General features: G+C 40.9%; 1 protein-coding gene across 1 annotated transcript in view; it reads right to left on the bottom strand.

Annotated features, from left to right (window-relative positions):
* The window catches only part of TANGO6 (transport and golgi organization 6 homolog), a 176,824-nt gene that overhangs the window by 66,207 nt on the left and 97,354 nt on the right, over positions 1-13,263 (bottom strand). Inside the window, exon 15 of the mRNA XM_079906387.1 lies at positions 9,331-9,471. Within this exon, the coding sequence (XP_079762513.1) occupies positions 9,331-9,471 (141 nt within the window). The remainder of the gene's footprint in view (positions 1-9,330; positions 9,472-13,263) is intronic.

Raw genomic sequence — 13,263 nt, forward strand, 5'->3', positions numbered from 1 at the left:
GCTCCTCAAAAGACACCATTAAGAGGAGACTGGTTGGTGCTGCAACTAAGAGTTTACATGCCGCAACTAAGAAGCCCGCATGCCACAGTGAGGAGCCCATGTGCCCCAACTAAGACCTGGTGGAGCCTAAATAAATAAGTAAAATGAAAACACTGGTAGAAACTATTTGCAATACATATATGTGACAAAGGACTTGTATCTACTCCATATAAAAATTCTTACAACTCAATAAAGACTTGGAGAAATAAAGAGAAATAATCCAATGAAGAAATGGAAAAAGATCTTAGCAGTTACTTCACAAAAGAGATACAGGAATAGAAAATAAGCACTTGAAAAAACATGAGCTGAACACAATTAGTCATCAGGGAAATACAAATTAAAACCGCAATGAGATGCCATTATGGATTCATTAAAATGGCTAAAAACTAAAAAAATACTATTGATATCAAGTGTTGGCAAGGATATGGAGCAACTGGAACTCTCATACCTTGCTAGTCATAATGTAAAATGGTACAACTATTTTGGAAGGTGTATAAGAAACTACCAAACTGTTTGGTAGTTTCTTATACACCTACCATATGACCCAACAATTCCACTCCTAGGTACTTACCCAAGAGAAACATATCTATCTATATATATATCTACATATCTCTATATATCTCTCTATATAGATAGATAGATAGACCTTCACACTAAGACTTGTACCAGAATATTCACAGCAACTACACTCATAATAGTTCACAACTGGAAACAACCTGAATGTCCATCAACAGGTAAATGTATGAACGACTGTGGTATAGTCATATAAAGTACTACTACTTAGCAATAAAAAGTGGTGAACTATTAATATACACAACATGGATGAATCAAAAACTTTTGCTGAGCAAAAGAATTCAAACATGAAGGGTATACACTTTATGATTCCATTTATATGATGCTCTAGAAAAGACAAATCTAACCTATAATAAGAGAAAGCGTATCAGTGGTGGGCAGGATTGGGGTGTGGAATGGGAGATGATCTGGGCACAGAGGAACTTCCTGAGGTGATGAAAATGTTCTATATTTTGACTATAGTGATGGTTACTATTTTGACTATAGTGATGGTTATAGTGACTATAGTTTATATCAATCCTCATTGAAATGTGTACTTAAAATGGGGGCATTTTACTGTATGTAAATTACACCTCGGTAAAGTTGATTTCAAAGAAAGCAAACTGCAGACTAACAGTATGTAATAACAGTAAGAGTAAAAGTAATAGTATGCTAATGTTCTCTTTTTGTAAAAGAAAAAAAGCCCATATAAAAGGCCCATATATGTTTGCATATACCTATAGGAACACAGGGAAAGGTGTGAAAGAATATATACCAAACTACTATCATTGTTTACTTTGGGAGGTAAGAATATTAAATATAACTAATATTTGGGAGAGACTGGATTTTTCTTTATATACCCGTGTATTGTTAGGCTCGTGGCAATAAGCGTGCACTACTTTTGACCGTGTAGTAGTTGGTATGCAGGTATGCTGCCAACACACCATCCCTGACCGCCGTTTCTCTCATCAAGAGTCAGAGGCTACTTCCCTTCCCCTTGAACCCGGGCTGATCTGGGGACTTACTTTGACAGTAGAATGTGGCAGAAGTCATACTAAGCCAGTTCTAGGTTTAGCTCTTAATAGGTCTGACAGCTTCTGCTTTCGTTCTCTGGGAAGCCATTCACCATGAAGCAAAGAAGTTTGACTTAGACTACTGAATGATGAGTATCCACACACAGGGACAGACAGAAGCCATGTGGAGGAGCACTAGGGTGCCCCAGTCAAGATCCCAACTGAATGCAACCTCCTGGGTGAGCCCAGCCTACACCGCACGCAGTAGAACCACCAGCTGAGCCCAGACAACACCATGTGGAGCAGATGAGCTGTCCCTGCCAAGCATTAACAATATTACAGAATTCTGAACAAATAAATGGTGGTTGTTTAAGCCACTATGTTCTGAGGTCCTTTACTACACACAAGGGAACCAAAACATATGTTATGAAAGAAAAAGCCCTTACACTAAAATTTTTAAATTAGCAAATTAAAAGTTTAAATATTTCTGGAAACTACCTAATTAGAATGCCCTTAAGTTGATTCATTATAATGCTGCACCTTTAAACAAATTTTGTTGAGTAAGATACTTCTAAAGGCGATTTGTCATTCCTTGAGTAGTCTTATACATTACTTAATAGCAAAATGAATTAATAATTTATTACTTTTTTTTTTTGGCTGCTGCCACATAGCTTACAGGATCTTAGTTCCCCAACCAGGGACTGAACCTGGGCTCCAGCAGTGAAAGCATGGAGCCCTAACCACTGGACCACCAGGGAATTCCCAGCAATTTATTACTTTAAACAAGACTTTTTTTCCCATTGCCATCAAGACCAACAAAATAACACAAAAGAGGACTTTTTTTAGTCCATTCACTTTGAAAAACACAATCTTCAAAAGATATTTTTCTCCATTTGACAATAGACACAGCAGGGGGTTCAAAAAGCCCTATCCCACCCACAATTTCAGGAAGTAATCTGTCAGTATATAAACAATTTAAAATATAAACAGCCTTTGAGTGAATCCACTTTGGCAAATATCAATCTTACAGAAATAAAGGTCCAGTTCTTTAATATGTACATATATATGAAATATGCATATATACACATACAATATATATTTCCATTAGCACACAAATATGAGAATTTATATTGCAGTACTGCATGTCATACGAAAAAAAGTGAAGTTTCATCCATAGAGGAATGGTTGAATAAGTAAACTGTAGTGTATCTATACTATAAAATATTATGCAGCTGTTTAAAAGCTTCTCCCCTCTGGGCTTCCCTGGTGGCGCAGTGGTTGAGAGTCCGCCTGCCGATGCCGGGGACACGGGTTCGTGCCCCGGTCTGGGAAGATCCCACATGCCGCAGAGCAGCTGGGCCCGTGAGCCATGGCTGCTGAGCCTGCACGTCCGGAGCCTGTGCTCCGCAACGGGAGAGGCCACAACAGTGAGAGGCCCACGTACCGCAAAAAAAAAAAAAAAAAAAGCTTCTCTCCTCATCTTAATTCTGAGGCCAACCCAACTGGAACTCACAGTAGCCTGCTAGACAAATCCAATTATTCCATTTTCCTTTGTTTTCTACAACCGGCTAGAAGAAGGTGTTTGTCAGAGCAGAATTTGGAGCTGAATTTGCCCCTCTCTGGGCAGGTATCATCAGGTTTTCTAAAATCAGATTACGGGCTTCATCCTGGAGCTGGATGGGATCACGGGTTGCTCATCACTTGGATGAACTCTGAGGTGGCAAAGTGAATGCTGAACTAAAACATAAAAATTAAGCAGGTGATACGGAAAAGAGTTGACAAAGCACATTAAATAAGGGTGTTCTGCAGGTTGTAAGAGTTAGAAATATACCCTAAAGCCCAGGACCTACCCTTCTCCTGGCACATAGAGGAATTTGAGAAAAGGTACCTCCTAACCTAGAAGTATAAGCTGCTTTGTCCCCACATTCCCAGTGTCATTCTAGTTGCCGTGGCACACACCCAACAGACCTGAGATTTAGTTCTCTTCCCTCATTCCTCTTTCCAAATATTAATTCCTGATCTTTCTTACAGAGTTCACTGAAGGTACTCTTAAGATGAAGCAATGTGAATATGGCTTTCTATTTCTGCTCTCAGTTTTAGAAGTTTCTGACCTAGAGTAAACTAGAACTTGTCTGAGCTTGCTGACTAGAAGACTACGTTCTGCCTCTAAAAATAAGTGCTGTGCTTTGTATGTCATGGTGACACTACCAGGTCTAAGTTGTTCTTCTAGGGCAGCAATGGGTTCACACTGAGTCATGCATCCATCCATCAGTCCTTCCCTGACCTCCTTCCCTTCATCCACACGCCCCCCCGCCGCAACATTCTCTGACAGGTTCCTCCATTCATTCTGGGAGCAAAGGTACACATTTTAGAGATAGCTGGTCAGGGTTAGAGGATAGGTCTGAAGCCATGGAATAATTTTTCTCTGTGAGACATTAGCAGTCTCATTCACTGCTGACAAGAGGATCCCTTTCTGGAAGGCAACTTAGCACTAAATATCAAGAGCCTTAAAAGCAGGCACATACTGTGACCTAGTAATTCCTTTCTAAGAACCTATCCTAAGGAAAGAATCAAAGATTCACCAAAGGATCTACGTATAAGAATAATCAATAGCATACTTCTTATAATCCTCATAAAGTTCCTCATAAAGTAAGGAACTGGAACCACCTAATTAAACAATATCTTTCTAGAAGATAATTAAATAAAATTATGATAAATTCAGGTTATTAATTAATAACAACCAATAAATCTTATATTTTCAAGAAATATTTAATGACATGGAAAAGTGCTTATAATGTTAAATTTTTTAAAAAGCAGGATACGTACAATGTAATTACAAGTCTGAGAAAGAAAAAGAAACTAGAAGGAAACATCAAAATGTAAACAAAGAATGGTTACTTCTGAATGGTGAGACTATTAGTGATTATTTTCTTTACACTTAATATTTTCCAAATTGCCCAAAATTATCACGTATTACTGATACAATTAGGAAGGGAAAGGTATAAGAATAGATTTTAAAGTTATATCTCTCAGAAAAATTGACATGAGGAAGAAAAACAGAAGGAGGAAGAGAAGAAAAAAAATTATTCGGTCTGGGCTCCAACTTCCAAGTTTGGCCAGATTAGTATTTCCAATTTATATTAATATAAGTATTTATTGAATTGAACTATACTGATGCTAACCTAGGCAAACTTGGCTAGAAGCATTTCATTTAATTCTCTGAATTTTGCTGAAAAATTCTCCTTTCAAAGTATGTGAACTCTAATCCTTGACTGTTGTTCATTGCTGCTGAAATCTATGAATGCTGAACTCCCAGACGAGTATCCAATTATTCACACATCCAATCCACCTTTTCACCTTCAGGCTATGCTGTGAGTTGAAAATCTCTGAAAGCTAACATACAAAGCCATTTTTCAAAAACTGACCTGCTGTTCTTGATAACGATGAGGAACTGATGTAGCCCCAAAGCACTTTGCCACATTCAACTGCAGGGTCCCAAAGAGAAAAAGACAGACAAGACCGTTTCCTCTGAGCTCCCATAATACCCTACACAGGCCTCTCCCTAAATTAGCAGGTCACCTTAGAAGATCTGTGTATGAGTTGACGGCTCTGATTAAACTATAAGCTCCTTGAAGGAAGAGACAGTGGCTTTTTCGTGCTCCTATTTCCAGCCCCAGGCACAGAACCGGCCGTTCAGTGCCTACTCAAAAAAAAACCTCAAAATAAAAACCTTCTACATTTCAAAACAAAGGAAACAGAAAATATGAACAAAACTAAAATGTAAAAAAACCAAAGAAATATTTACAACATAAATGTTAGTGGTTCAAGATCTGTAAATATATAAAGCTTTTACAAATTAAATAACAAAATCAACACCCCAATGGAAAAATGAAGAAAGGATAGGAACAGGCAATTCACACATACACCCTCCACACACACAAAAATTTAGCTAATAAAAATATGAAAAATATTTAACGCTGTCAATTGAATAAATGAAAATAAAAACACAATAACATTTTTTTATGTATCTGCTTGATAAAAATAACACATAGCATATATAGTGCTGATGAGGGTACAAATATTCTCAAACATTAAAATATAAACTGGCACAATCTCTTGGGAAGATAATTTAGCAATAAATATGTTTTAAAATACGCATATGCTTTTAAGAAATTCTACTTTTAGAAATTTTTCCTAGGAAATTATCGTGGATCTGCACAAAGATTTAGCTACAAGAATATTCATCTTAACGTAATTCATAATAGTGAAAAATTAGAACAACCTTTAAGCTGGTCAGTTGAAAAAAATTATGATACATTCAAATGATATAGCCTCATGCAATCATTAAAAATTATAGAGGATGTGGAAAATGTGTGTTAATGACAGGAAAAAGATGCTTAATGACATGGGAAAATTTTCAGGATACAGTATTGTGTATTGGGTAAGAGACTGGGTCTGGAGTCAGATTGTCTGGATTGAAATTTTGGATTCATCATTAATTAGCTATGTAACATTAGGCAAGTTAGTACCCGTCTCTGTATCTGTTTCCTTATGTGTAAAAAAGTGTAACCTCTATGAAATAACAGCAACAATCTAGGCAACAATCACCAGTGGTTACTTAAAACCAATAGGAGGAAGGTTGATGGGGACGTTTATTATGGATGTATCCTACTAGAAACACCACTGATCAATCTTCACATCACTAAAATGAGACACCAGACATCATACGCCTTGTAATGTGAGACAACAGGAAATACAATACACAGCACAGCCTATGAAATATTCTTGCCCCCTAAAATGTGACCCAAACTTACCCACGTGTCCGTATCTATCAATTTACTGGAAACATGGGGATTTAATTCCATTAAAATGAGGTTCAGACTTCCCTGGTGGCGCAGTGGTTAAGAATCTGCCTGCCAATGCAGGGGACACGGGTTCAAGCCCTGGTCCGGGAAGATCACACATGCCGCGGAGCAACTAAGCCTGTGCGCCACAACTACTAAGCCTGCACTCTAGAGCCCACGTGCCATGACTACTGGAGCCCATGCACCTAGAGCCCGTGCTCCGCAACAAGAAAAGCCACCGCAATGAGAAGCCTGTGCACCGCAATTAAGAGTAGCCCCCGCTCTCTGCAACTAGAGAAAGCCCGCGCACAGCAACGAAGACCCAATGCAGCCAAAAATAATAAATAAATAATTTTTTTAAAAAAATGAGGTTCAACGACAATCAAAATAAATCGATGCTGATAAAAATTCAGAATAGTGCTTACCTCTGGGGCAGGTATAGCTTAGGAAGGGAAAAAAGGAAACTTTATGGGTTATTAGAAGTTTCTCTGTACTGATCTGGGTGATGGCAGATATGTAGAGAACCATAAAACTACACTATTAAAATTAGTGTACTTTATATACTTTTCTATATGTATATGATACTTCAATCTTTTTTTTTTAATGAAAAGAAAAAAAAAGCTCCTGCTGATTTTCCACCATTGTCTAGTGGCAGGATGAAAAGTAGATGTGGTTAGGGAACTGAAGCCAAGAGGAAGCGGTAGTACTGCACCTGGCTCCTACCTATGGGCCTGTGTTCCCATGGAACTCCCCCTACTGCAAAGAAGAGCTGGGGATGGGGAGAGCACAAGGCCTGGACCACTGAAACTAGGGTACTTATTAAAGAAGTCTCATAAAGTGGCTGTCACAAGGATTTCCACACCAATAGTAAACTGAGGACATGGGCTATGTTGTAAAAATGGGCTTTAATTTCACTTAAAGGATTTCAGTCAGCCATCTCATCTATGCACCTGGACAAGTTGGTAAGGTGAATTAGAAAGTAGCAGTTAAAGCTAAGGCAATGTTTACAGCTGGATACTTGTTAGAGTAGGCTACAGGAAGATTAGAACTTTGAGAACTGATGGAATATGCTTTGAAATGCCAGAAGGCAGTTTTGGAAATTGGGCTAATTATAGGACTATGTAAGGAGAAGCAAGCCCTCTCTCCCACTCAACCTAGTCCTTCATCCCCACCTTCAATCTCACCACAGGAAATGATTTGGACTGGCCCGTGGAGATGGAGAAATGTGCCTTTTCAGCGTTTATCACGCCAATGATAGCGGTCTACCAGAAGTCACAGAGAACAGGCATGTTTTGTTGATGCATCAGACACATCCTTCTCAGATTGATGATCACAATGATACACACAAATGGAAGTCAGAGGTACATTTGATTCTGTAATACGTTAAACTTAACACTCACACCTATTGTGAGACAATCATTTCTCATAATGGTGCACTTGTCTGGTATGTTTCAGACCCATATTTAAGACTAAGGCAAATATAGAAAGTTCGCCCTTCTTCAAAGGGCAGAAAAAAACACGTTTAATTTCACTCTCATGAGATTTTCCTTTCAGCAATAAAAGAATTTAAGTGGTGGGAGATCTAGGTTCTATCTTCTTTAGCCAGAGGGCCACCCAGAAATTAGGAAAATTAAGGGCTACGTTCGTGGAAATGATGCATGGCTATGTGGAATCTTTGGAAATCCTTAAAAATGCTGGTGAAGGAAGAACTCGACGTAAATTCTTGATACAAGAGGCAAAAGCTAGTTTGCTGTTTTTTGGGTTTTTTTGGTCATGCCATGCAGCATGCGGGATCTTAGTTCCCCGACCAGGAATCAAACCCACGCCCCCTGCATTGGAAGCGCAGAGTCCTAACCACTGGACCGCCAGGGAATCCCAAAGCTAGCTTGTTTTTCAGAACCTTTCCCTAGTGGGTAAAGAGTAAAATTATTTTTTTTTTTGCGGTACGCGGGCCTCCCACTGCTGTGGCCTCTCCCGTTGCGGAGCACAGGCTCCGGACGCGCAGGCTCAGCGGCCATGGCTCACGGGCCCAGCCGCTCCGTGGCATGCGGGATCTTCCCAGACCGGGGCACGAACCCGTGTCCCCTGCATCGGCAGGCGGACTCTCAACCACTGCACCACCAGGGAAGCCCCAAGAGTAAAATTTAATCCTTACAATAGCCATATGAGGTAAGTGCTATTAATATCCTCTTTTTATATATAAGGACACTGAGGCACCAAGAGGTTGAGAAACATTCCCATGATCACAAAGCTGATAAGCATTAGCTTGGGATTTGATCCCAAGCAGTGTGACTCTAGAGCCCACGGCCTTACAACTCTCAGCTTGTGTGGTTTTGAGCAACTTCCTTCGAGTTGGTAGGTTCAATTCTTAGCACTAGTATTTACCAGCTGAATGAGTCTTGAACGAATTTCTGAAGGTCCCTGTGCTACAGTTTCCCCATCTATAAAATGGGTCCAACAACAGCCTCTTTACAGAATTTCTTAGGAAAATTAGATGAGATTATATACACGTAGAGGACCTGGCACACAGAAGTCATTCAACCAGAGTTAGCACTCTTCTTTCCCTGTCTAACATTCCCCTTCTTTTCATGGTTGCTGCTGCTCAGCAAGTGGGAAACTTCTCATTCCAGCTCTGAGGAAAATCAGGGCCCCAACATAGCTCAGCGGAGGAGACTAAGCAGTTGTAGAAGCATGGGCACTATTGCTGCCAATCTCTTGGTGCGCGTTGGACATTTGCTAAATCCTTGAACAGGAAGTAACTCACCTCAGCCCCCAAATTGTCCTCACCTTGCTAGCATAACAAGCCTCCAGGTGCACAGATTTGGTTCCACAGCCATACTGCTCCCTGACCCCATTCCAGATGCTGGAACAAGAAAACTCACCTAATGCCCTGACAATTCGCATCAGGATTTCCCCGACTTTCATTCTGGTCTCCAGTGTGTGCTTGTCTTTACCGCCATCATACTGTGCCAACAGGCCAGGCAAGATTTTCTCAGGGTACACATCTGAGAGAAGGGCAACCCCTAGGGTTGAAAATAAAAAGAAAGAATTTATTATTGTTAAGCACTGAAAAGAAAATAAGCCCAGACAGCCTGTGATGGGATGAAAATAGAGACATCTAAACCCACCTATGTCATTCTACCAGCAAGGGCTGCCCTGTATTTGGAGTGACAACATTGTGAGTGGAAAGAGCATGGGTCTCAGAGTTCACACTCCTGGATTCTTCTAGTCTCAGGCCTATATGATCTCTAAGATCACTTTCAGCACTGACATTCTACGATCTATGGATTCTAGACTCTGGAAGCAGAGGCTAGATGATTACATATCATGGCAGGGATTTACACAGCAGTGGGAGAAGACCAGATCAAATGTCCTCGAGGGAGTCTTCCAAGTCTGAGACACTAAGGTTCTATGACAAGTATCGTCGCTGCCCACACATCAGTCTTAAGCACAGCAGTGCTTCCTGTCTTTGCTGCAGTTCTCTACCCCAGTATGAGTTTTCTCTGTAAAACTGTCAGTGATGAGAACAATTTCTGTAAGGAAATAAGGAATGCAAATTCTGGGCATGATTAGTAGTAGACTGTGCTTCCGGCTGAGTTCCCTGATCAGAATTAGGAAGATCCTGCTCTTGAGTCTCCCTTCCTAGTACTTGCTGATCCCCTCTCCCATCACGCCAGAACTCCTAGATGTAGAATCTGCAGCAGTGTTATCATTATCTGAGCCCAACCCCGTATGGAGTAAACTTTACAGGGGCTGACAGAGGAGGCGAGACATGACTAAGACAGGACCAGAAATAAAGCCCCTAGTCTCAAAACTATATAAATACAAATTCCATTACTTGGGGGGAGGGGTTAGGTACTATACTCTAAAGAATAGTGAGGAAAAAGGAAAAAAACAAATGAAGGAAGGAAACTCAGGTCTCAAACTACACCCAGGGTGAGACTGCTTCTCACCACCTCTACCTCAACCACTCTGGTCCATCATTTCTGGCCTGACTTTTTTCAAAAATCTCCTAATTGGTCTCCGTGCTTCTACCCTATTCCTGCACTGCAGCTGGAACTATCTGGTCAAAATGAATCAGACCTCATCATTCTTCTGCCCAAACCGTCACTGGTTTCCCTTCTTCCCTTAATATGAGCAGCCCCCATCCCCCAGCTGCCTTCGCTCTGCCTCTGACCTCATCTCTTACCATGCTCTCCCTTCCTCACTGTCCTCCAGCAACTGAGGCTGGAACTCCTAGCTGTAGACCACGCTGCTCTGGACCCAGCATCTTCGCCTTACTTCTCCCTCTGCCTAGGCTGCTCCTCCTCCAGGTAGCCCATGGCTTGCTCCTAAAAGCCCATCATGTCTCTGTTCAAATACCACATTCATCGTATATGAAATAACAGCCTCCTTCTTCTACCACTCTTTATCCTTCTCACCCTGCTTCATTGTTCTTCTTAGCACTTAACAGTACCTGAAATGATATATACTTATTTATTGACTGCTGTCCCCAGAATGTGAGCTCTACAAAGTCAAGGATTTTGTTTTGTTCCCCACTGTAGCCTCAATGCCTAGAAGAGTGCCAGCACATAACAAGTGCTCAATAACTATTTGTCAAACGAATGAATGAATAAAAGGGTTCAAAGATACAGTCTTGATATAAATTTCAGGAATTAAGAAAGAGAAGATGGGGAAGGAGTAATATAAATGCTTGACAAATCTATAATTATTTTTTATCTGAGTTTACCATTCTTCCATTTAATTTGACAATCTTGCAGGCAAAGTCTATATACTGTTTTCTATGTTATAGGTTGGGGTTCCATTCTCTTATAAATAGATATACACCAAGGCGATGCAACTGCTGTGGGCTACACCTGCTTGTCCATCGTCTTGTCTGCCCTCCTCACCCCTATACCTTTTCATTGCCTGAAAAGCCTGGGAAGTCTCTGCATGTGGGTCTTAAGCCACATTTGTCTTCCTTTTTTTTTTTTGGTGTTGGGGTAGGAGTTTATTAATTAATTTATTTACTTTTGCTGTGTTGCGTCTTCGTTTCTGTGCGAGGGCTTTCTCTAGTTGTGGCAAGTGGGGGCCACTCTTCATCGCAGTGCGCGGGCCTCTCACTATCACGGCCTCTTTAGTTGCGGAGCACAGGCTCCAGACACGCAGGCTCAGAAATTGTGGCTCACGGGCCTAGTTGCTCCGCGGCATGTGGGATCCCCAGACCAGGGCTCGAACCCGTGTCCCCTGCATTAGCAGGCAGATTCTCAACCACTGCGCCACCAGGGAAGCCCTGTGTTCCTTTATGTGGCCTCCAGTTTTACATAAACAGAAGCTCTGCTCTTTAGGGAGTTTCAGGCTGTGGCAGAACCTGAATTAGACAGCTTCCCTGTTGGCAAAATGTGACAATGCATTTGTAGGTAGCTCTATTACGCAAAACGAGGGGTAAGTTTTTGGAGGTCCAAGGTGGAGTTAGAGACCTCCTAGCATAGGAAAAATGTCTGCAGCTAAGAAAAGGATAAATGAAGGAAACAGCTTCCACATTCTAAAAGAACCCAAAGGAAAAGTGAATTGATAGTTGGTAACTGCAATGCTGGCACATGTTTTTATCACTGATGTATCACAAGGCCTGGTATGTATTACAGATCTGTAGCAGTCATAACTACTTCTTCATCAGAAGTTCCTAACTTGAAATTCAGTGGATTTGTTTTCTTTTAGGAATATAGTTGTGACTTCATAATGGAACTCAGTCGTAAAATGGGATTTGCTCTATAAAACTTTGATCTATATCGAGCTTTTCTGAAAAACATGTACTACTAAAGTTCCTTCTACTGTCACTTATGCCTATTTTTATCTCACTAATCTTTAGCAGAGAAGTTATTTACTTCTATGAGAATATCCTGCTGTATACTTCAAAACCAAATGAGCTCTTGATTTCCTCTCTGTAGCAGACAGGCATTTTGGTTGCACACAGCATCTACTCTCTCTTCTGGTAACAACACCTGCTGTTCCTTTGGGAAATATCCCTTCCCTACTCTCAGTCTATGTAGTTTGAGTGGGGCTAACTACCCACTTTCTCTCTCCTCATGTGTTAACAAACTCATGTCAAGGCTGCCTTAGGATATTCCATGCCATCACCACCACAATGTTTGGTTCAGGAATGGGGGAAGAGACTCAATCCTGGAGCCAATTTTGGAACTACCAGGAAAGATGAACTCCTGGAGTCTGTGGGGGGGGGGGGGGGAGGGAGGGGGGATTGTTTTGTTTTGTCTTCTTGTTTTTGCCTGTAGAAGTGATTAACCTGGAGCTGCCAGTGGCCATCATGTGGAGAAAGTCAACCCCAAAATGGTGCAAACACAGAGGAGGGTCAAGCCAAGAGAGGAAAGGAGAAAAGGAGAGAACTGTGTCGTGCTTTGAGCCCCGGGATCCAATTATACATTTACTCACTAGAACCCTTGGATACATAAGCCAATAAATATCCTTTCATGCTTATGCCAGTTTGATTTTTTTTCAACCAAAGGAATCCTAATATATCCTTCTTCAGGTTAAAGAAACAAATTCAGATTTTTAAAAAAACTTTTCCTATAATGCCAAACTTTTAGTTCCACCAGGGAGCATTAATTCTCCCAATCTTACATAAAAAGGTTGCCAATAGCAAAGTACAATTTCCTTGCTTCCCACAGTCCCAGGTTAGCAATTGTTTATCTTCCTGCTGGCCTGCTCCACAGACTGCTGCCAAATGGCTCTCTGACTGAGTTTACCTTCTCAGGATACAGTTGCCACCTATGACTTTATGAATCCCTAGGGGACAATGGTTCCTTCCTCACTCTTAGACG

This window comes from Stenella coeruleoalba (genome assembly GCF_951394435.1).
Source record: "Stenella coeruleoalba genome assembly, chromosome: 20".
Classification (NCBI taxonomy): Eukaryota; Metazoa; Chordata; class Mammalia; order Artiodactyla; family Delphinidae; genus Stenella; species Stenella coeruleoalba.